Raw genomic sequence first — 20,943 nt, 5'->3', positions numbered from 1 at the left:
TGGCTCAAATCTGTCCACTCCTGGGGCCTCCACCCCCACCTCCTCAGCTCTCACCTCCTCGCTCATCTCCTACACCCACTCTTGGCCTCCTGAAATCCATTCCTCCACTCAGCAGCCCTTTGTCCAAAACAGATCTCACCGTGTCACCCTTCACTTGAAGCCACAGTGTCTCCCAGTGCTCTCAGGATAAAAACCAAACTCCCCACTATGGCAAGGCCTGGGTGGTCCGGCTGTGCTCACTCCAGGGGCCTCTTGTCCTTCCATCTTGCCGTTCTCCCACCTGCCCACGGCTTTTGCATCTCTTTCCTTGTGCCAGAAGGCCCTTCCGCCTTGGTCGAGTTTCTCTGAGTATTTCTTGACGTCTTAGCATGGTCATTGGTTCCTTGACTGTCCTGAGCACGTGTTGCTTTCATAGCCTGTGGCTTTTCTTCTTAGCTGTAATTTGAGATAGAAACTTGGCGTTTACTCACGTGTCCCTTTGGTTTATGTCTGTGTCCCGTAGACTGTAAGCTTCGTGAGGCTGAGGCCTTCTCTCTTTCATCTCTGAGCCCTGGCATCTAGCATAGCTCCATGGTCAGCAGTGACGACTGTTGAGCAAATGCATGAATGAATCAAGTGTTTGCTGCTGGCCTCTGTGTTCTCTTATCAGTGCTCCTTCCCTAGCTTTGCTTCTGCCCCATAAGTGCAGGGACCCCGGGGAGGCTGCCAGGAGCCTGGGCCCACCCCTAGTTCCCCCAGCGGGCAGATGCTGGGTCCAGGCTCTGCTCACATTCTGTCTTTCTGTGGAACACTTTCAGAGCCTACATGGAGGACGCCCCGCTGCTGAGAGGAGCTGTGTTCTTTGTTGGCATGGCTCTATGGGGAGCCCACCGGCTCTATACTCTCAAGAACTCCCCGACGTCCGTGCTGCCATCGTTCTATGAGGTAGCTTGGTTTCTGTGCCACAGTGAGCTGGGGAGAGCAGGAGAGGTTCCCTCGGTCAGGCCTCCCGCTGCCCAGCCAAAACAGGCCCCTTAGACAGGGCGTCTGCTGTAGCAGCTGAGGTGGCACTTCCAATCACTTGCTTTGTAATTGAGGATGAGATTTGGACCATTTGATGGTTTTATCCTCAAGCCAGCATTATATCTTGCGAATTGCGTCTCCTGAAAATTAGCATTAGAACTGTTGAGATTCCCCCAGGGGTAGTGACACTCCTGCTGTTGATGGCTTCATTTTGTCAAGTGGTATTCTCACTCTCCTCTAGAATGAGGCCAGTGAGACAGCTTCTGTTTCCGTGGTGCCCAGTGGTGTTCAGAGCACTTGCTGTGTATATTCTCACTGAGTCGTCACGGCAGCCATCAGCTGGAACGTCATGCCATCCTTATCCTACCATGAGGAGAGCAGCTCAGACAAGCTGTGTTGCATCCAGGGTTACACAGAGTCTCCTGAGTGGCTCGTCTTTCTGCCGTGCCCCACCTCACGGGGCTGCGCAGGGTGTGGTCTTTGCGCATGGCTTGCATCAGCGTAACTCTCAGGTTCTGCTAGGCCAGAAGTTAGGGCCTCAGAATTCGAAGTTAACTGTCCGGCTAAGTCAGGCCCTCTGGAGCCAGTGTAGAAAGCACACTTCTTGGCTCTAAGATACTTCTGTGGCCCATGAGACGTGCGTGCGCAGAGTGGCCCTCTCAGGCATCTTATGCCGGTTCCAAGGGCAGGGGGCTTCCCAAGCGTGAGTGAGAAGCAGCTGGCTACAGCCTGCTCCCTGGGCCTCGTGTTCCAGGCCATGACCTGTCCGAATGAGGTGGTGTCCTATGAGATTGTCCTCTCCATAACAAGACTCATCAAGAAGTACAAGAGGGAGCTTCAGGCTGTGACGTGGGACATCCTGCTGAACATTATTGAACGCCTGCTTCAGCAGCTCCAGGTGAGGTGGGCGAGAAGGCTGTGGGCACAGGGAGGACCAAGAGCATGAACTAGGCAGCCCTTCCTTGGGGGCCTTAGACCTATGGGGGCGGCAGGTTTGTCTTACCTGGAAGATGGCTCCCTGTGCATCTGGGACCCTCCCTCCGAATCTTCTGGGGCTGTGTTCTCTGATGGTTCTCAGTGGTGTCAACCTCACCATCTACTGAAGATGGTCAGTTTTTCCAAAGCTCTTCCATCATTTTGGCCCCCAAACAGGAATACGTAGCGGGTGAGCAAGGGTGTGTGGCTGGTGTTGATCAGGATTGACAGAATAACACTCCAGGTCCCATCCATGGCCTGTAAATAGAAGCTGAAGACAGTTCTCAAAGTGTCTAGAATGCTGGCCACCAGTTTGGTGTAACTGGAGGACAGCGTTGACCACAGCAGTAAGGAGGACATGCTGATGCTGGGGCCACAGAGGAGATGAGGCCTCGTCTAGCATGGGCTCAGGCTTGGGCCTCCTAGGGGACTGGGGTAGGTGATGCCTAGGTGGCCAGGCCAGCAAGAGGAAGAAGTGGGACTCAGCCGGGAATAGACCCTCAGGGCCTGGATGCTGCCAGACCTCTGTCACTGACCAGCTGGCCGGGCAGTGCTTTGTTCTGGAGTGGCGGACTAGGAGGCTGTACCCCTGGGCCTCCAGAAGATGCTTGAGCCTGGAGGAGTCATGAAAGCACTTGTAGTTGTTCCCTTTGAGGCCTGCTGTGGGGGTACAGCCAGGACTCCTTGCGGCTACCATTCCCCAAATGAGCAGGAACAACCTGGCTGCCCCACATGTACCAGTGTGGTGGGGGCATGCCCCCTGTGCAGCAAGAGGGCCTGAGGTGAGGGACTGTCTGAATGTAGCTCATCTGAGATGAGGACTTTGATGCCGACTCCTTGAGGGAAGCTAAAGTGACTCCTGCGTAACTGCACTTCCGTGTTGCAGAGCCTGGACAGCCCGGAACTCAGGACCATCGTCCATGACCTGCTGACCACGGTGGAAGAACTGTGTGATCAGAATGAGTTCCACGGCTCCCAGGAGAGATACTTTGAGCTTGTTGAGAGATGTGCAGACCAGAGGCCTGTAAGACCACCTCTCCCCTCTTCCCCCAACCTTGGGGGACCTTGGTGCTTGGGCAGAAGGCTGGTTAGGTCAGGCTGCTGGGGGAGATGCAGCATAGCTCGACTCTGGGAGCCCTGGCTGTTAGGTCTGAAACCAAGTTTTCTGTGAATTTGCAATAAAGGGCTGAGCAGGCTTCTGCTTTCCCGGGTTTGTGCTCCAGCGGGGGAGTCTGCCAGGGCGTCATCAAGCCGAACGCGTGCAAGTCTGTCAGAGAGCACAGCGCTAGCCTAACCATCGCTTTCCTCCCACCTGTGCAGAGGAGGGTGCCGGCCGGCTCCACAGAGACTTGTTGTTCGGCATGTCTGCTCCCCAGGCAGCAGGCAGTCCTTGTGCCAGAAACTCTCAGCTTGATGCCAAGGCTTTTACGTGGATTTTAAAATGAATTTTCACCACTGCCAGCAGAGCCTTTGTCCTGCGGGCTTCCCACCTGGGCCCCAAAGTGGCTGGTCTCCCTGAGCAAATTCTTCTCCTGGGCCAGCAGCATGCGGCCATGTTGATAAGAAAACCTTTAGGAGGGCAGAGTGGCTCATTAACTAACGCCAGGTCTTTCTTCTTTTGACAGGAGTCCTCCCTCTTAAACTTAATAACCTACAGGGCTCAGTCAATCCATCCTGCAAAGGACGGCTGGATTCACAACCTACAGTTACTGATGGAGAGATTCTTCAGGTGGGGAGCCTCTGGAGGCCTGCCTGGCCCCCGGGCTCTGACCCTGCGTCTGTGCTCTGGGCCCAGTCTAGGACACCCAGAGTCAGGGCTTTCTGATTCTTGAAAGTAACGGTTCTTGCTGGGCAGGAAAAGGTTTGTTTTCCAGTAAGACAGAGTCCTCTGAGGCCTCTGCGCTTACTTCTTGCTGTGGAGTGGTTGTCTAGAAAAACGCCATCTCTCAGGGCCCAGCTCTCTGCCCCTTTGCTCAGTTCTTGGTCTGGATGTTGATGAGCTGGGCCCCACGCAGGGAGAATCCAGAGTCAGTCTTGCCTGCCACCAAGGTTGGGGGCTTTGGTGTCCTGTGGTGGGCCTGGGGGCTCGGTCCTCTGGGGAGCCCTTGGAGCTTGGGCTGCCGGGCCAGCCGGGGCCTGGCGGAGTGGGAGGCTGGTAGCTGGTGCTCCTGCTGGGCCTAGCAGATGTGCCTCTGCCCACAGGAACGAATCTCGCAGCGCTGTGCGCATCAAGGTGCTGGATGTCCTGTCCTTCGTGTTGCTCATCAACAGGCAGTTCTACGAGGTGTGTGTCCTGGGCTGACGGGAGCCCTGGGCTCGGCGGGTGTGAGGGTGGTCCATGAAGGGTGCAGTGCAGTGCTCTCCCAAGAAGCACAGCGTGGCCCTCGCTGGACGCTGCGAGCCTCCTGGGGCCTGCCTGGGACTTGGGGTCCGCACGCGCTGCTTGTGGCAGGCTTTCTCAGCAGGATTTGTCTGTTTACGCCTTCCTTCCTCATTCATCTGTTTATCCCACGGTGCGCCCATTAGGCCTGAGCTGGGCCTGGAGATGTGGCCCAGCAGCCAGGAGGGACAGTTTCCACTCTCAGGGAGCTGAGGCTGCTGTCACCAGAACACAGAAGAATTCCAAACCGTCTTGCTTGGGGACTTTTTTGTTTTTATAGTCACATTCACCCCTAGCCCCGGCCCAATCAGCTGCTGTGTGGTGCCAGGCCCTGCCTGTCGCCCTACTGCCGATCTCTTCCCCAGAGCCCGTCCTTCGCTGTGTTTGTGTCTGGAGCCCGTCCTTCCTCCAGATGCATTAGGGTGTGCCTGCCTGCCATGCCCTTCCTCCGAGAGAGGCGCCTCAGGCTCTGCACGTCTTCCCTTACTTCCCAGCGTACCTCCTCATGGTGGCCTCGCTGGGATTCCCGGTGTTCCTAGGACCTGCCTGCCCCCTCTTACTCTCTCAGCCTTCCCGTTCCCTGTATCTCTGTCCCTTGGAATTCCACCCTCTTTCCAAGTCCAGCTCAGGGCCACCTCTTCCTGGAAGCCTCTCTGGGTTCTCGGGCCTCTCAGGTCAGAGTCAGTCTTCTTCTGCTCTCTATTCCTGTGGCACTTTGTATCTGCCTCTGCTAAAGCTCTCCTTGCACCTCTGCATTACAGTGGATGCCGTGATGTCAGGGCAAGGTCTTCCTACCCCCGGTGCGTGCACACAGAGGGTCCTCCACATAGGATCTTTCTTAATTGTGACATTGGATGACAAAGAGCAAGTGGGGACGTTCACTGGTTGCATCATGTCTGAGCCATTGGACCTGGGGCTGTGCCAGGCTGTCGTGCAGCTGTCACCACCGTCCTGAACTGAAGGGCTGTGCTGAGCTCCCTGGAAGAGGCCCTGGGCCCCTCAGGCACTGACGCATCCATGCTGCTGGTTTTTCTGAGTCTTGAATGACGCGTTAGCTGCTTTTCGGCCTCTGTTGCAGATGGCTCACCTCACTCCACTTGTGCTTGGTGCAGGAGGAGCTGATCAACTCAGTGGTCATCTCACAGCTCTCCCACATCCCTGAGGATAAAGACCACCAGGTCCGAAAGCTGGCCACCCAGCTGCTGGTGGACCTGGCCGAAGGCTGCCATACCCACCACTTCAACAGCCTGTTGGACATCATCGAGAAAGTGAGAGCTGCTCCAGGCCAGGGCTCCGGGTACCTGGCCTACCAGAGGGACCCCTGTTTGTGGCAAAGCTCTGCAGGCAGCAACGTCCTCTGACCCTGTGTCCCTGTTCTCTCCCTAGTGACTGGCTTGGTCTCTCAGAAGCAGGGCTTCCCTCCCAGCAGTGATGGATGGTGTCAGGAGCTCAGCTGGGCTTGTTTCTGCTCAGCAGTGTCCTGCTGCCCCAGGGTCCTGGGAAATGGCTGTGATGTTGCTCCACAGGAACTGGGCTGGGGGTGGGACTTGGGTCTGTTGTCCTCTTGCACAGCCAACATCTTTTTCTTTTAATTTTGAAATACATCGCAATTTCTGAATGGTCCCTCAGGTGTGTAAAGTGCATCTTTCCTTTTGAGAAATGAAGGAGAAAGTACCGGATCTGATGGTTGCTGCTGCAGGGAGCCTGGAGCGGGGGATTTAAATAGAGATCTTCTCTCTAAAGGTGATTGCCCGCTCCCTCTCCCCGCCCCCCGAGCTGGAGGAAAGAGACCTGGAGGCATACTCAGCCTCCTTGGAAGATGTGAAGACCGCGGTCCTGGGGCTCCTGGTCATCCTTCAGGTGGGCCTCTGCTCTTCTGGGAGGGTGGGTGACCAGCTGCGTTGTGTTGGAGTGCTGCTCTTTAGCAACACATCTCCTGGGAGATTCAGGTACTCCCTGGGGGTTGCAGATGGCAGCCTGGTATGATCCTGACTCCTTGTCACAGGAGGGACCGGGTGAGAGCCCTCAGGGAGGGGTGGACGAGGCTGGCAAGAGCTAGTCTGCATGGAGACGCTTCCGAGTCAGTGCTGGGACCATGACCATAGCTGTTAGCATAACACCCGAGGAGGGAAGGGCTGCATGCATTCTGGCTCTATAGTTTCTTGGCCTTTGTTTAACAGTCTTATTGAGATGCGCTTTACGTCCCATACAACTTGTCCATTTAAAGTGTATGATTCTGTGGTTTTTGGTATGTTCACAGAGTTAGACAGTCATCACCACAATTTTAGAACATCTTCATCACCCCAAAAGAAAGCCCATACCTACTAGCAGTCACTCCCCATTCTCCTGTCATTACCTTCAGTCCCTGGCAACCACTAATCTGCTTTTTAAAAAAATTTTATTTACTTATTTATTTGAGGAAAATTAGCTCTGAGCTAACATCTGTACTCATCTTCCTCTACTTTATATGTGGGACGCCTGCCACAGCATGGCTTGGTAAGTGGTGTGTAGGTCCGCACCCAGGATCTGAACTGGCGAACACCGGGCCGCTGCAGCACAGCACACAGACTTAACCGCTGTGCCACAGGGTCGGCCCTGTAATCTGATTTTTGTCTTTGTGGATTTGCATATTCTGGACTTTTCATAGAAATGGAATCATACAGTGTGTGACCTTTTGTGTCTGGCGTCTTTCACTGAGCACAGTGTCTTCAAAGTTTGTGTACATTGTAGCGTGTGTCAGTACTTTGTTCCTTTTTATGGCTGAGTAATATTCCATTGTACAGATAGACGATGCAGTCATGTGCTGCATAACAATGTTTCAATCAATGATGGACCACGTATATGATGGTGGGTCCCATAAGATCGGTGCCATTTAGCCCAGGTCCATAGTAGGCTATGCCATCTGGGTTTGTGTAGGTGTACTCTGTGATGTTCACACAATGATGAAATCACCTAACAATGCATTTCTGGGAACATATCCCCATTGTTAAGTGACGCATGACTGTATTTTACTTATCTATTCATCAGTTAGTGGACGTTTAGGTTTCTACCTTTTGGCTTTTGTGAATCATACTGCAGTCAATGTTCTTGTACAAGTTTCCATGTGGACGTATGTTTTCATTTCTCTTAGGTATATACCTAGAAGTCAAAATGCTGGGTCATATGGTAATTCTGTGCTTACTTATTTGAGGAACTACCAGACTATTTTCCGCAGGGTCTGCTCCATTTTATATTCCCAGCGGTGGTGGATGAGGGTTCCAGTTTCTCCACATCCTCACCAACACTCGTTACTTTCTGGTTTTTTGATTACAGCCGTCCTAGTGAGTGTGGAATGGTGTCTCGTGGTGGCTCTGATGTGCATTTCTCTAGAGACCAATGATGTTGAACATCCTCTGGTGTGCCTGTTGGCCATCTGTATGTCTTCTTTGGAGAGAAATGCCTGTTCAGATCCTTTACCCATTTTTAAATTGGGTCGTTTGTCTTTTTATTGAATTATAAGAGTTCTTTTTGTATTCTGGATGCTGTTAGATGCCGTTCATCAGAGGACTTGCATGTTCTCCATCCCGTCATTTGGCAGCCTTGTGCTTGCTCTCCTGGGTGGTGGCTCTCCTCACGTACTCCCAGGCACGGCCCAGCTCCTGAGGGTGCACTGCTGTAGCCTCATCCCTTTACAATCCTGGGCAGCCTCTGCCTAGCAGGGTGCCATCAGGCCCTTCTGCTGGCCACTGTGCCTCCATCACCAATTTCCAGAGCACTGTGGTGTCACTCACTTTAATTTGCCAGTGTGAGTATTGTGTCAAATGTAATGTTTGAATCAGTTGACTTAAAAACTTCTGGTTTATAAGATGTCAGATGATAGAACAGTTTACTGTAACTTTTGTATGGGATGGATTTTTATTTTCTGGTGTAGAAGTTAAAAGTGTGTTTGATAAAAGCTGGACAGCACCTCCTTAGTGTCCCGTCCACAGGAGCCCTGTGCTCTTTACTGCTCTGACTTGTAAGGCAGCTTGCTGGGCTGCTGGGGGGCCCTGTGGCCTGGACGAATCCAGAACCCTACTACAGAGAAGGAAGAAGGTGGTCCCTTGTCCTCACTTGGAAATCCAGCCCGGGAGACCCAAGGGCCAGGGGCCACAGAACAGAGCTGTTTCCTAATTGAGGCAAAGTCCTTGGCCAGGTTGTTTTCATTTCTCTTTTTCTATAGTTAAAAAGTAACATATGCATCCCATTAAAACACATAGGCAGCATAAACATAGCAAAAAGTTAGATTCCCTCCCTCCTTCCTGCCAAAATGGGCAGCAGAGTCCTCAGGGATCCTTCCCCAAATGGCCTGTGTGCTGTCAAGCATTGTGTCGAGCTCTCTCTCCTCTCCCTCTTTTGTGCAAGGAAGGGATATGCTTTTATGTTATGTTTTCTGAAACAAGGAGAGATAGCTTTATTAATCATCTTTCTTTAAAAAGAATAACAGTGATACGTTTGTGTGTTGTTTTATTTTTTTTGAGGAAGATTAGCCCTGAGCTAACTGCTGCCAATCCTCCTCTTTTTGCTGAGGAAGACTGGCCCTGAGCTAACATCCATGCCCATCTTCCTCTACTTTATATGTGGGACGCCTACCACAGCATGGCATGCCAAGCGATGCCATGTCCTCACCTGGGATCCGAACCAGTGAACCCTGGGCCGCCAAAGCGGAACATGTGAACTTACTCGCTGTACCACCGGGCTGGCCCCCAGTGATATGTTTTTTTAAGCACCCACTGCTCCTCCAAGGCTCAGGGTTCCACAAAGGGATCCCTCCTGCCCCTCGCTGGTCCTGTCCTGCCCAGCAGCCCCCTCCCATACCCCGAGATTGCTGGTGGCACAGAGGGCTCTCACACCTGGGCTCCCCTTTCGGGGAGGTGCCCTTGGCCTTGCCAAGGTAGGCGGGGAGGGGCTCGCAGTGGGGATGATCCCCAGCAACTGGGGGAATGTCTCCCTTTAAAAATCCCTCAGAGAGCGTCTCGTGCTTTGCTCTGCCCCTGGTTCACTCTGCTTGGCCTTGTGGCGCACTCTTTGAGCACACGTTTCATACATTGCTGCACTGTGAGCCCTTGGACATATTTTCCCCATCTTTTTTTTTCTTTTTTAAGATTTTATTTTTCCTTTTTCTCCCTAAACCCCCCCGGTACATAGTTGTGTATTTTTAGTTGTGGGTCCTTCTAGTTGTGGCATGTGGGATGCCACCTCAGCATGGCTTGATGAGTGGTGCCATGTCCCCGCCCATGATCCGAACCGACGAAACCCTGGGCTGCTGAAGCAGAGCACGTGAACTCAACCACTCGGCCAGGGGGCCAGCCCCGGATTTTCCCCATCTTAATTGATTCTTTATTGATGTCATGAACATGTGGTGGATTCTGATTTTTTGCCATTACCAAAGGTGCATGCATGGGGGCGTACCCATGGGAGGAAGCCCTAGAATGGAATTGGTGGCTTGAAGGGTTTGTGTGTTTTAAAGAATGGTAGATGCTGTCCTACTTCCTCTCCTCTGGGCACCGGGGTGCCAGCCTCCAGCAGGCGCATTGCGGCCTCCTGCCCTCACAGTGACCAGCATACTCTCTCTGCAGACCAAGCTGTACACCTTGCCTGCCAGCCACGCAATGCGTGTGTACGAGACGCTCGTCAGCCACATCCAGCTCCACTACAAGCACAGCTACACCCTGCCCATTGCCAGCAGCATCCGGCTACAGGTATGATGGGGCCAGGCTGGCGGTCAGTGGCTGTGGCGGAGCCTGGCTGCACCTCAGGGCTGGCCATGGGTGGATTCCCTAAGGGTCCTAGCAGCTGCTTTAGTCTTGGCGGATGCTGTGACTACAGACTGGAGAGGTGATAGATGGCTCAAGAGAGGTCTTTAACACACTGTTTTCCTTCTTTGTACCAGCTCTGGCTGTAGCCTCCCCAGGATCTGCTGCCCTTCTTTTTGCCTGCAGTCCGTGTGCCTCACCAGCATGGCAGTTTGAGTCACACGGTGGCTTGGGATGGGGGCAGAGAAAGGATATTATACCGAGTTAAAGGGTGGTTCGTAGCCCCCTTATTCCTGGTGCTGCTGAGTCTGTCAGCAACCTGCAGCAGAGGATTGTAGGCAGCGCTGGGTAGGGTGGGCTGGGTGGGGCTGGGCAGAACAAACTGCTTTGAGTCCACTATGGATGCTGTCACCGGGCTGAGCAGAGGTCACTGGGGCGGAAGCCCTGATCCCTTCCAGAGCATCTGCCCAATGGGGCAGCCCTCTGTCATTTGGGGAGCCCAGTTAAGTGACCTATCATTCATTGAGCTCTGCTTTCTGGCACTGGGAGCCATGTGTTGCTGCCCAGCTAGTGTGCAAGGTATCTGTCCCCTCCATCCTGGAAGCAGGCCCAGCTGCCCCTAGTAGGAGAGGCCACTGCATTGTTCAGCTGCTGTGGGATGTCATGGCCTCTGTGGGCTCTGCTGGAGCAGGCCGTGAATGCTCACAGCTCTCCACCCAGTGCTGTTGTCTGTGTAGTGAAGCTGGGGCATGTTTGCCGTTGGTGGCAGCAGCCTTTTCTGAGAGACGCGTGGGTGTGAGTGGGAGGCCAGGCATGTTCCTGCTCTATGGATTGTGCCTTTTCTCTGCAGGCCTTCGATTTCCTGCTGCTGCTGCGGGCCGACTCGTTGCACCGCCTCGGTCTGCCCAACAAGGACGGGGTTGTGAGGTTCAGCCCCTATTGCCTCTGTGACTACATGTACGTGTGGGACGGCATCCTTCCCTACCACCGCTGTCAGCCCTGTTTCCCCCGGTTCTGGGGGGTTAGGTTTATGGGGCGGGTGGGTGGAACCAGCTGCTCTCCACCTCAGGGGGTAGTGTGTCTGAGGGACAGTCCCAGAGGGATCCTGGTGGTAACCCCGGGTCTGTTCTGACCCTGTGGGGTGGGAGCTTCAGGCTCAGTGCTTCTCCCACTTGACTTGCTTCCACAGGGAGCCGGAGAGAGGCTCTGAGAAGAAGGCCAGTGGTCCCTTGTCACCTCCCACCGGGCCGCCTGGCCCAGCGTCTCCAGGCCCCGCCACACGGCCCGGCTCTCTGCCCTACTCTCTCCTCTTCCGTGTCCTGCTGCAGTGCTTGAAGCAGGTGAGACAGCTGGGCCCTAGAGCTGCATTAGGTCAGACTGAGCGGCGATGGGTGCTGCCCAGAGGGCACAGTTCCTTCCCCTGTATCAGTGACCTGGGGAGATTTGCTGCTTGTTTCAGGTTGTCTGCCCCCAGGTTCCTGGCAGTTCTGTCACCATGTGTTGAGCACCTGCTGTGTGCACTGCATCACGTGGAGCTGGGCGTGGAGCCGAGGAGACATTCCTGCCTCCGGGAGGTGGTTTTGGTACAAGGTTAAGATGTACAGACAAATAACTGGAATCACAGAACAGGGCCTGCCTCAGAAGGAGACATAGACGGGCTGTGTGGGACTGAAAAGGGGGTAGTCGCATCTAATTGGGGGCGCCTGGAGGAGCATGTTAGGTTAGTCTTTGATGGGGGAGTATCCAGTGGCGGGAGTAAGCAGGCAGCAAGTAGGGTAGGTGCCGTCCTGCTGGCAGGAGACATAGCTGGGGCCGAGATGTCGAGGCAGGAGAGTTTAGGCCTGGTCCTTGACGGGGACCAGCGAGAGAACTGGTCTGCAGTGTGCCACAAGGCAGGGCTGAGCAGCCTGGAAGGGGCCAGGGGCGCTCCCAAGGGCCATGGGCACAGAATCAGGGCTGGATGGAGAGGCAGGACCAGGTTCCCTGGGGGCGCCAGGCGTTGGCACTAAAGGGGATTGTTGGAGATTTCCTTGAGTATCTCAAGGCCTCCGTGTCACAGGTGGCATCTGGGGAAAGGCTTTCGGGACTTGTGACCATTGGTGTAGCTTATGGGCAGTGGTCGCTCCTGATGGGGGTTGGGAGGACTTACCAGGGAAGTTTGGTGGGGGCCCGAACTATGTCGTCCTCATTGCTGTGACCCTGGGTCCACTTTGGTCTTAAGGCAGGTATCTGGGTTTGCGGATTGTTGAGGAACACTTGCTGCTTTTCCGTTTGAGCTAGTATGATAGCTTTTTCCTGCTGCATCTTTATTGTGTTCTGGGCAGGCATCTGTCGGCGTCCCTTGAGTACAGTGCCCTAGGCGGGCAGTCCCCGGGTCACGTTTGGGTGAATGGGGAGGATGGAGCCAGGTATGAGGAAGTTCCAGGTCCAGCTAAGAGGAGCAAGGTGGTGTTGGTTCCACGCTGGGCCTCCCACTCAGCTGGGCTTTTGGAGGGCAGCTGCTGTCGTCCAGTAGTGACTTTCTCTGAGCAGCATCTTCTGCAGGTTGCATGGACAGAGGGCCAAGGCTCGTGCGTCCGGAGGCCCCCTAGCCGTCCAGCTTGAAACAGAGCTTCAGACTCTGAAACTCCAACTTCCCTCTCCAGGCTCCAGACAGCCCCGGCTTCCCCCTGACCAACTCCTCTTTCTGCAGGAGACCGACTGGAAGGTGCTGAAGCTTGTGCTCAGCAAGCTCCCTGAGTCACTGCGCTATAAGGTCCTCATTTTCAACTCTCCATGCAGTGTGGACCAGCTGTCCTCCGCCCTCTGCTCTATGGTAACGCCTTCTGCTTTGGGCCTGTGCTGCCCCTTCCTGTAGTGTTCATGGGGGTCTGGGGGGTCTGGTGTTAGGGGTGAGGCTGCAGCATAGTTCCTCCTTGTCCCAAGGATTGCAAGGCCCTGGGAGGCAAACTGGTAAAACACAAGAGGCCATTTCCTTCAGATGCCACCCTGTCAGGAGGGCAGAGCATGCCTCTGGGACCCCTGTCCTTCCATCCCCAGCTTATGGGGCAGAAAACCAGATGCCCCAGTGAAGGGCTCAAACTTATGGTACTGAGCGTGTTGTCTCCTCTCCCTTCTCTTCTTCACTGGGGCTCCTGTGATGTGTGCATCACTTCTCCTGTCTCTCCCTAGCGTATCAGGGTGGGCACCCACCCCACTTCTCTGAAAGGGCAGACTCTTGACTAGAAAAGGAAGTAGGAAGGCCCCACGGGCTCTTGACCCCTCCTCCCGCTGGGCCCAAGACACAGGACCATCCCAGCACACTCTGGCCACTCAGCAGTTGACCTAGCCACTGGGAAGGGCCTCATATCTGGGCCTTGGTCATTAGCTTTCAGGTCCCAAGACCCTCGAGCGGCTCCGAGGCACCCCAGAAGGGTTCTCTAGAACCGACCTGCATTTGGCTGTGGTTCCCGTGCTGACGGCGCTAATCTCTTACCACAACTACCTGGATAAAACCAGACAGGTACCAGACGGGAGAGGACAGTTGAGCTTTGTGGTACCTGGAGTTTGAAGCCTGGTCCCCAGGATGTCTGCTTCAGCCACATGGGCCCGACATTTTCCTCACACCCTGGGTGGCTGCTAGGCCAGGGCAATGGGAGCCGGCTTTGCTCCTCCATGTGGCTGCTGGACGCCTGCTGGCGGGCCCCACCTGCAAGCGCAGGCATCTGAATGCACAGGCACTCCTGAGTCACAGGGGGTGTGGGCTTAATGCAGCGCTTGAGTGTCCCCCACTTCCACACACACAGCATTTTTTCTTTCTGAGAAGCATTGCCTAGATTGTCCTTGCTACAGCTTTAGGACAGGTGGCCAAGCCACTCAGCGGAGTGGGCCTGTTTTGAGAAGCAGGGCAGCTGGGCTGAGGTCCCCCCAACTTCCATCTCCTTCCACATCTGTCATCAGATGCAGAAAGCAGCACTGTCTCCTTTGTTCCACACTGCTGGCTGCAAGGCCTCTGCTGGGCGTCACTTTTACTATCTCCTTTACATTCTGGGCGCCTCTCTGTCATTCTGCCTTCTTTGATGAGGGTACTGAAGTCTTAGGTCAGATAGCCTGTTCAAGGTCACGGCCAACAAGGAGAGGGGCCTAGACTCAGGCTCGGGCCTATCTCAGCCCTGGCTCTGTGCTTCGGATCACAGCACTGTCAGGAGCTCACACTCCACGTCCTATCCCCTGACCTCCTGCCCTGCTTCCCACCCCGACTCCTGAGAAAGGCTGAGCTCCAGCTCCTCCTGGGTGGCTTGGCCGTGACCCAAAGGGGCAGCTGGCCCTGCTGGGCTAAAGGTTCCCCGAGAATCTTGGAGGCCCGAAGTGTTTCTAAGGGGTGAGGCCAGCTGCAGGAAATCGGAATCATCCAATGCGGCCTTGTGTGACCAGGCAGTTTGCCCTGAGGCCAGGACCTGAGTGGCACCTGCCTCCTGCTGGGCATAGCCACACTGTCTTCACAGAGGACGCTGCCCAGGGTTGCTGTGGGCCTGGTGGCATTGCTGTGTCAGGCAGAGTCTTTCCTTGTAATAAGGCCAAGCAGTTAGGGATCCCAGAAGCACAGGGGTGGTCTGGGGAGCCAGGGTCCTGCCAGTGCTGGCCGGTGGGGAGGTGTCAGGAAGCGCCTGACTGCAGCAGCCCTGCCATCCAGGTGGCTCAAGGAGGTCAGCTGCCAGTGACACTGCTGCTTAGGCACTCGGACCTGGGACAAGGCACTTAACCTTCCTAAGCCTTGGCCTCCTCTGTATAACATCCTATACTGGGTTGAGGGGAGATGAGGCCCTGGCTCGCCAGAAGGCTGGCTGTGGGCGGTGGCAGGGGCATGGGGGGCCGAGCCTGAGGCCTCGGGCTGTCCCACAGCGGGAGATGGTGTACTGCCTGGAGCAAGGCCTCATCTACCGCTGCGCCAGCCAGTGTGTGGTGGCCCTGGCCATCTGCAGCGTGGAGATGCCAGACATCATCATCAAAGCATTGCCTGTCTTGGTCGTGAAACTCACGCACATCTCGGCCACAGCCAGCATGGCCATTCCGCTCCTCGAGTTCCTGTCAAGTGAGTATCTGTGGCTCAACGTGTGTGTATTTATATGCACATGTGTGTGTGTGTGGGGGGTGGACCCTTGAATTTGAGGCTGTGCCTTGCCCAGAATAACTCATGTTGGCTTCTCTGACCTCATCTTGGTACCTCTCTTTGGCCACATGTAGGCACACTGTCCTCCCTGGGGCACCTGGACGTGCTACCCTCTGCTGCCTCAGGGCCTTTGTACCTCCTGCCCGTGTACCATGAATGCTTCCCTTCCTGGCCTTCGAGTGGCTGGCTTCTTTCTTCTCACTGTCAGTTTAAATGGCACAGAAGCCTCCCGTAACCTGATGTCAGTCCCTGCACTCAGCCTGGCTCTCAGAGCTCCCTGTTTATTCCCTCAACGCACACACCAGAACTTGGCGGGTTTTGCTCACTCACTCCTTAGATTGTGACTTCCAGGGGCGCAGGATGCCTTACTTGCTGCTTCATTCCCAGTACCCTAGTGTGTGTCTGGCCCTCAGTAGACCCTCAGGTGTGGGGACAGCAGGTGGAGAGCAGGGCCAGCCCTTCTGTAAAGGGCCACATACTGCTGCATATGTTTTTTTGAAAATGTAGAAACCATTCATAGCTCATAGGTCATACAGATGCAAACCACTGGCCAGATTTAGCTTGGGGACCATAGTTTGCCAGCCCTCGAGAGAGAGAACTGAGGCCAAGGGTCAGGGGAAGGTCACGTTTGGGTGGGCTGCGACCTTCACTCCTTTACAGCCCTCTTGGGTCAGGGTGGCTGCACTGGCTTTCAGAAACGCAGAATAGGACCCTAGTGACACCAGCCCCTGCCGCGGCCACGGGCCCGTCTGTCAGGCTAGCCTGGGCTCCCTTACCGGCTGTCTCCTTGTGTCGCAGCTCTGGCCAGGCTGCCTCACCTCTACAGGAACTTCGCCGCAGAGCAGTACGCGAGCGTGTTCGCCATCTCCCTGCCGTATACCAACCCCTCTAAGTAAGTGCTGCCTGTGTCTTCTTCGGGAGGTCCTGCCCCCCGGGTCATGGCCCAGGCCTGCCTGAGGCCTCTGTGCCCTAGAATCAACCTGTGGCCTGTTCTAGAACTTTGATCTGCACATCCAGCTCTTGGCACGTTTCCCTCATGTGCCAGGGTGGAGCTCCAGCTTCCCTTCTCATCACAGGTTCAACCAGTACATTGTGTGCCTGGCCCATCATGTCATAGCCATGTGGTTCATTAGGTGCCGCCTGCCCTTCCGGAAAGATTTTGTTCCTTACATCACTAAGGTAAGCCGGTGGGGGCCGCATCCGTGTGAGGGCTGGGACCTGCTTTGCCATTGGCTGTCGGTGGGGAGCAGGGTGAGGGACCGGGGAGGGAGGTGGGGTGTCGTTGGTGCTGTGCTCGCAGAGCCCAGGGCCTCTCCTGAGCCTGGCCCACTGAGACACGACTTGCTGTGGCGTGTATGGCAGGAGCTGCTGCCTTCGTCCTGGGCCTGCAGCGCGTCCCAGGCTCTGTGTGCCAGGGTGGGGCTGACAGATGCAGAGCAAGGAAGCATGCGGGTGCCTCGAGGGCTAGTTCCCCTTGGCATACAGCTCAGTTATGCTCTACTCCACCAGGGCCTGCGCTCCAATGTCCTCCTGTCTTTTGATGACACCCCTGAGAAGGACAGCTTCAGAGCACGGAGCACCAGTCTCAACGAGAGGCCGAAGAGGTGCGGGACCTGCCGTGGGCGTGCCTCGTGTCGGAGTTGGGGGCAGGCCTGTGAGCTCTGACCTGTGACCAGCATGGTGCATACAGGGCCTGGGGCTGACCGGCTGCCCCCAGGCTACTGAGTGGAAATGGCTGTGGCTAAGGGTGTGTCCCTGTGCTGGTCGCTGGGCACTAAGGTGCCTTGGAGTTGTGAGACAGCCTGTGAAAGCTGCTGATGCCCCACACTCGGCTGGAGAACCCAGTGCTGCTCCTCACTGAGCTGGCTGTTGTGGCATTTAGTGTCACATAGCCTGCGTGCTGGGTCATGGCTGGTCCTGGCCTGCCTGGCGGCGAGTGCAGATGCACTGAGTTGGGCATCAGAGTGCTAGCTGTGGGGCGTCTGGATCTGGGTCTGACTCCTCTGAATGAGCCCAGGGTTGGTGTCAGGGCATCTGTGACTCCTCGGAATCTGAACACCTGGCCTGGATTAGGAGGAGCCCCAGGGCCTGCAGATGCCCTCCCCACGTGGCCCTTGGCCTCTGGTTAGCCCGGCCTTGGGCCAGGGTTGCCCCTTCCTCCAGAGCTCACCCCAGCCCATCCTGATCAGGGGACACGCTCCTTTACCATCACAGCTGCTTTTGCCACATCTGAAAAAGCGCAGTGCGAGGCCTTGTGTTCTTGTTTGCATTTCATTTGAACGGCTGCCCCCTCTCCTGTCCCCTCCCTTCCCACCCAAGCTTTTTTGGCTCTTCCCTAGGTGGGAATACGGCATTTTCCAGAATGACCAGGTCGGTGTGACCTAAAGTCAGAAGCTGTTCTCTCCAGCCCCTGGTGGCTGGGGGCCAGGGGCCTCGAGCTGAGAATTGGCCTCTTTGAGCAGTGACCTTCAGGGTCTCAGCGCCTCCTGGTCCCTGAGCTGGTGGTGGCCTTCTGTGGGGCGGGTGGGACGCCTGGTCAGCACAGCCTGGAATCTGCCGTGCGGCGCGATCCACACACATTTAATTTGCACTAATGGTCTTTGTTTTGGTATCACGTGTCAAACCTTACTTTTTCTTGGTCATGTTTACAAGCTGTATTTTCATGCGTTTTTGTTTTCTGTTTCTTCCCCTGCTAACTGGCCTCTGGCATGGTTTTTGTTCATCTCACCCGCGGGCTCTCCATCCTGACCCTGTGGCCTGTGACCTTTCCTCCTCATCCCTCCAATGGCTTGTTCTCCCCTCCCGGGAGCGGGCTCTCTGGGGCTTGGGCCTTCCTTCCTCACCTGGTAGTTTGAGGATAGCCAGACCCCCCAAACAAGGCTTGAATAACTCTCCACCTGTGAAAGAATTCAAGGAGAGCTCTGCAGCCGATGCCTTCCGGTGCCGCAGCATCAGTGTGTCTGAACATGTGGTCCGCAGGTAGTGGGCTTTGTTGGGGGGGGTGCTCAGACCCTGGAGCTTGTCCCATGAACTGGCGCTGCCAGGCGGGAGCACCCGGGTGGCGGTGCATGGGGCTGCTTGCATGACCTCGTCACCTGCCGGTGCCCTCCCTGGCCGGAGCTGAGTGGCAGCCCTTGGGCCACGGGGGCCTGTCCGGCTGAGCCCAGCCCTCGGTCCAGGGGAGCCTGGTGGTGAGAGGTGGAAAGGTTGCATTCTGTCCCCAAGCCTCGTACGAGCCCGGGCTGGCTGCATGGTGTCCTCAGAGGCCAGCCTGGGTGCCCAAACCAGGGTGACTGCTGTGAGGAAGTCTGGCATTCAGTGGTAACCACCCACAGACCTGTCCCCGGAGGCCAGGGCCTTGGCACGTTAACTCAGTGCCCACGCAGGTCAGGTGGGAACACTCTCTAGGGTTTGGCTTTACGTATCTTCTCGAGTGGACTTTCTTCTTGAGCTATCTTCTAGAAAAGGTCTGCTTTCTGTTGGAGCTGAAAGGGAATGGGGGCTTTGTGTAAGGCAATGGGACGGGGGCAGCCTGTGAGGAGCCAGGCCGGGGAAGCCTGGACGCTGAGGCGTACGGCCTCGGTCACTTCTCCCTGCTGTGTCCAGGTGCAGGTGTGGGCTCTCGGGGGCACTGCTTCATGCTGACCAGGTCAGGCTGCACCGAACGGGGGGGTACCTGTCTCCCCCCTCTGGAAGCCCCTTCAGGCCTCGGTTTGCTACAGCTTGGAGACCCACCTCTTCGCCGATGCCTGGCTTGGGCGCCAGCCTTGGGCTGGCCTCTGCTGAGTGGCATTTGGCTGGGGGAGCGGAATGGTCAGTGAGGCTCCCCTCTCGGTTCTTTTCCAGCACATTCTTTATCATGAGCAAAAGATGGCAAAGGGGCTATTAAATTTGTGTCAGAATTAAACCTGCATAAGTCCCTCCTCCCGGTCACTGGGGTGCGTGTGGAGGCCGGGGGCCCGAGTGTGAGGTTGAAGAACCGCGCACAAACCCTCCCTGTCCCTGACGGGAGGTGGCCCTGCGGGCAGAATGCAATCTTTGTCCGTGTGTCCCGTGGTCTTTGTCTCTGCATGACTAAACTGTTCTGCCATGAAGTCAGCCCCTAACTTTTCTGTGCTTTGGTGAGGGGACATCCCATCTCTCTCTCGTCCCCTGAGCCTCTGCTCCGACAAGCAGGCTTGGGTCTCTCCCTGAGCCCCTGCCCCTCCTCTCTCTGGGATGATGTGTCTACTTGGTTTGCCAAGCTGTGGCTCAACTGGCCACACGCCCTGGCGCGGTCTTTCTGGGGGCAGCCCTCTCAGCACATGCATGCCTCGAGCTTTGGCCCTCGGTGGTAGATGACTTGGCCCCACCCGGTGCCCTGACCTCGCCATGTTCCCTTCCTCCAGCAGGATCCAGACATCCCTCACGAGTGCCAGCTTGGGGTCTGCAGATGAGAACTCAATGGCCCAGGCTGATGACAACTTGAAAAATCTCCACTTGGAGCTCACAGAAACGTGTCTGGACATGATGGCCAGATATGTGTTCTCCAACTTCACAGCGGTCCCCAAGAGGTGCGCCAGTCTCCGGGACTGCGCCAGGGCAGGGCAGGAGGCACAGGGCCCAGCTTGTCTTTTTCTGTGACAGCACTTGGTCACAGCGGTGGCAGCAGGCGCAGCGTGCAGGGCTCCTTCCTGCAGGCCGGCCCTGGGCCTGTGGCTCTGCACCCTGAGGCTCCTGCTGCACCCGGGCCATGGGCCCACCGCATGCCGTGGTCAGGGCCTTTGGAAGTGGAGATGTCCGTCCAGAGCCCTCACCAGGCAGTGTTGGGTGACACTCCTGTGCTTTCAGGTCCCCCGTGGGAGAGTTCCTCCTGGCTGGCGGCAGGACCAAAACCTGGCTGGTTGGGAACAAGCTTGTCACCGTGACAACGAGTGTGGGGACTGGTACCCGGTCACTGCTGGGCCTGGACTCAGGAGAGCTGCAGGGCTGCCCAGAGTTAAGGTGACTGCAGTTTCCGTCCCCTGCCTGCCTGGACTCCACAGTGGCTTTCCTGAGCCCAGGCCTGCGTAGGAAGGTGCCATGCTGGCCTGGAGCTCATGGGACACCTCAGTCACACTCCACATGGACCCTTTTGTCCTTAGCTCCGACCCCAGTGTGCACGTGAGACAGACAAAGGAGGCGCCAGCCAAGCTGGAGTCCCAGGCTGGGCAGCAGGTGTGCCGCGGGGCCCGGGACCGGGTCCGCTCCATGTCTGGTGAGCCTCTGCCCTGCCCCCTCCCTCACGGGTGCCTCTGTGGGTCCCTGTGCTCAGGAAGGCCGCTGGGAGCCAAGGGATGAAGCGGATGCATTTAGACCTGGCCTGGTTCCTGAGTAACTGGGGTGCTGTTTTTCTGAGCCCTCATCACAGCGGGTGGGGGTGTACCTTCTGCACAGCTGTGGCATGGGGCCCTCTTGCTTCTGAGGGTCTGTTCTCAGGGCCAGTGTTTCCTGCGAGCCCTCAGCAGCTCTGGGTCAGCCCAGCTCACCCCTGGAGCTTTTCTCTGCTGCAGCTGGAATGAGCTGTGGTCCAACTGTGGGGCAGATGCTGGGGCTCCTTCCTGCTGCCCTGGGTCCACCGAGGCCGACACCATAAGATGGTCTTGCCCAGGGAGGGCTGAGCTGCCTCTGGGCCTTGGCCTGGG

General features: G+C 56.3%; 1 protein-coding gene across 16 annotated transcripts in view; it reads left to right on the top strand.

The window, feature by feature from the left end:
* Positions 1 to 20,943, top strand: part of TSC2 (TSC complex subunit 2) — a 38,792-nt gene that overhangs the window by 8,425 nt on the left and 9,424 nt on the right. For 4 of the 16 annotated variants that reach the window (XM_070568776.1, XM_070568774.1, XM_070568772.1 and 1 more), the window contains 20 exons: positions 798 to 924; positions 1,757 to 1,900; positions 2,864 to 3,001; positions 3,603 to 3,706; positions 4,180 to 4,261; positions 5,470 to 5,625; positions 6,101 to 6,217; positions 9,955 to 10,077; positions 10,982 to 11,088; positions 11,321 to 11,471; positions 12,824 to 12,946; positions 13,499 to 13,633; positions 15,013 to 15,202; positions 16,079 to 16,172; positions 16,357 to 16,459; positions 16,790 to 16,884; positions 18,131 to 18,259; positions 19,672 to 19,833; positions 20,111 to 20,263; positions 20,404 to 20,516. In XM_070568776.1, the coding sequence (XP_070424877.1) occupies positions 798 to 924; positions 1,757 to 1,900; positions 2,864 to 3,001; positions 3,603 to 3,706; positions 4,180 to 4,261; positions 5,470 to 5,625; positions 6,101 to 6,217; positions 9,955 to 10,077; positions 10,982 to 11,088; positions 11,321 to 11,471; positions 12,824 to 12,946; positions 13,499 to 13,633; positions 15,013 to 15,202; positions 16,079 to 16,172; positions 16,357 to 16,459; positions 16,790 to 16,884; positions 18,131 to 18,259; positions 19,672 to 19,833; positions 20,111 to 20,263; positions 20,404 to 20,516 (2,546 nt within the window). Of the gene's footprint in view, positions 1 to 797; positions 925 to 1,756; positions 1,901 to 2,863; positions 3,002 to 3,602; positions 3,707 to 4,179; positions 4,262 to 5,469; positions 5,626 to 6,100; positions 6,218 to 9,954; positions 10,078 to 10,981; positions 11,089 to 11,320; positions 11,472 to 12,823; positions 12,947 to 13,498; positions 13,634 to 15,012; positions 15,203 to 16,078; positions 16,173 to 16,356; positions 16,460 to 16,789; positions 16,885 to 18,130; positions 18,260 to 19,668; positions 19,834 to 20,110; positions 20,264 to 20,403; positions 20,517 to 20,943 lie in introns of all 16 variants that reach the window. The other 12 variants (XM_070568775.1, XM_070568773.1, XM_008543312.2 and 9 more) reach the window with 3 other exon arrangements.

This window comes from Equus przewalskii, chromosome 12, assembly GCF_037783145.1.
Source record: "Equus przewalskii isolate Varuska chromosome 12, EquPr2, whole genome shotgun sequence".
Classification (NCBI taxonomy): Eukaryota; Metazoa; Chordata; class Mammalia; order Perissodactyla; family Equidae; genus Equus; species Equus przewalskii.
The sequence above is the reverse complement of the archived record's forward strand: the minus strand, read 5'-3'. Positions and strand labels throughout refer to the sequence as shown.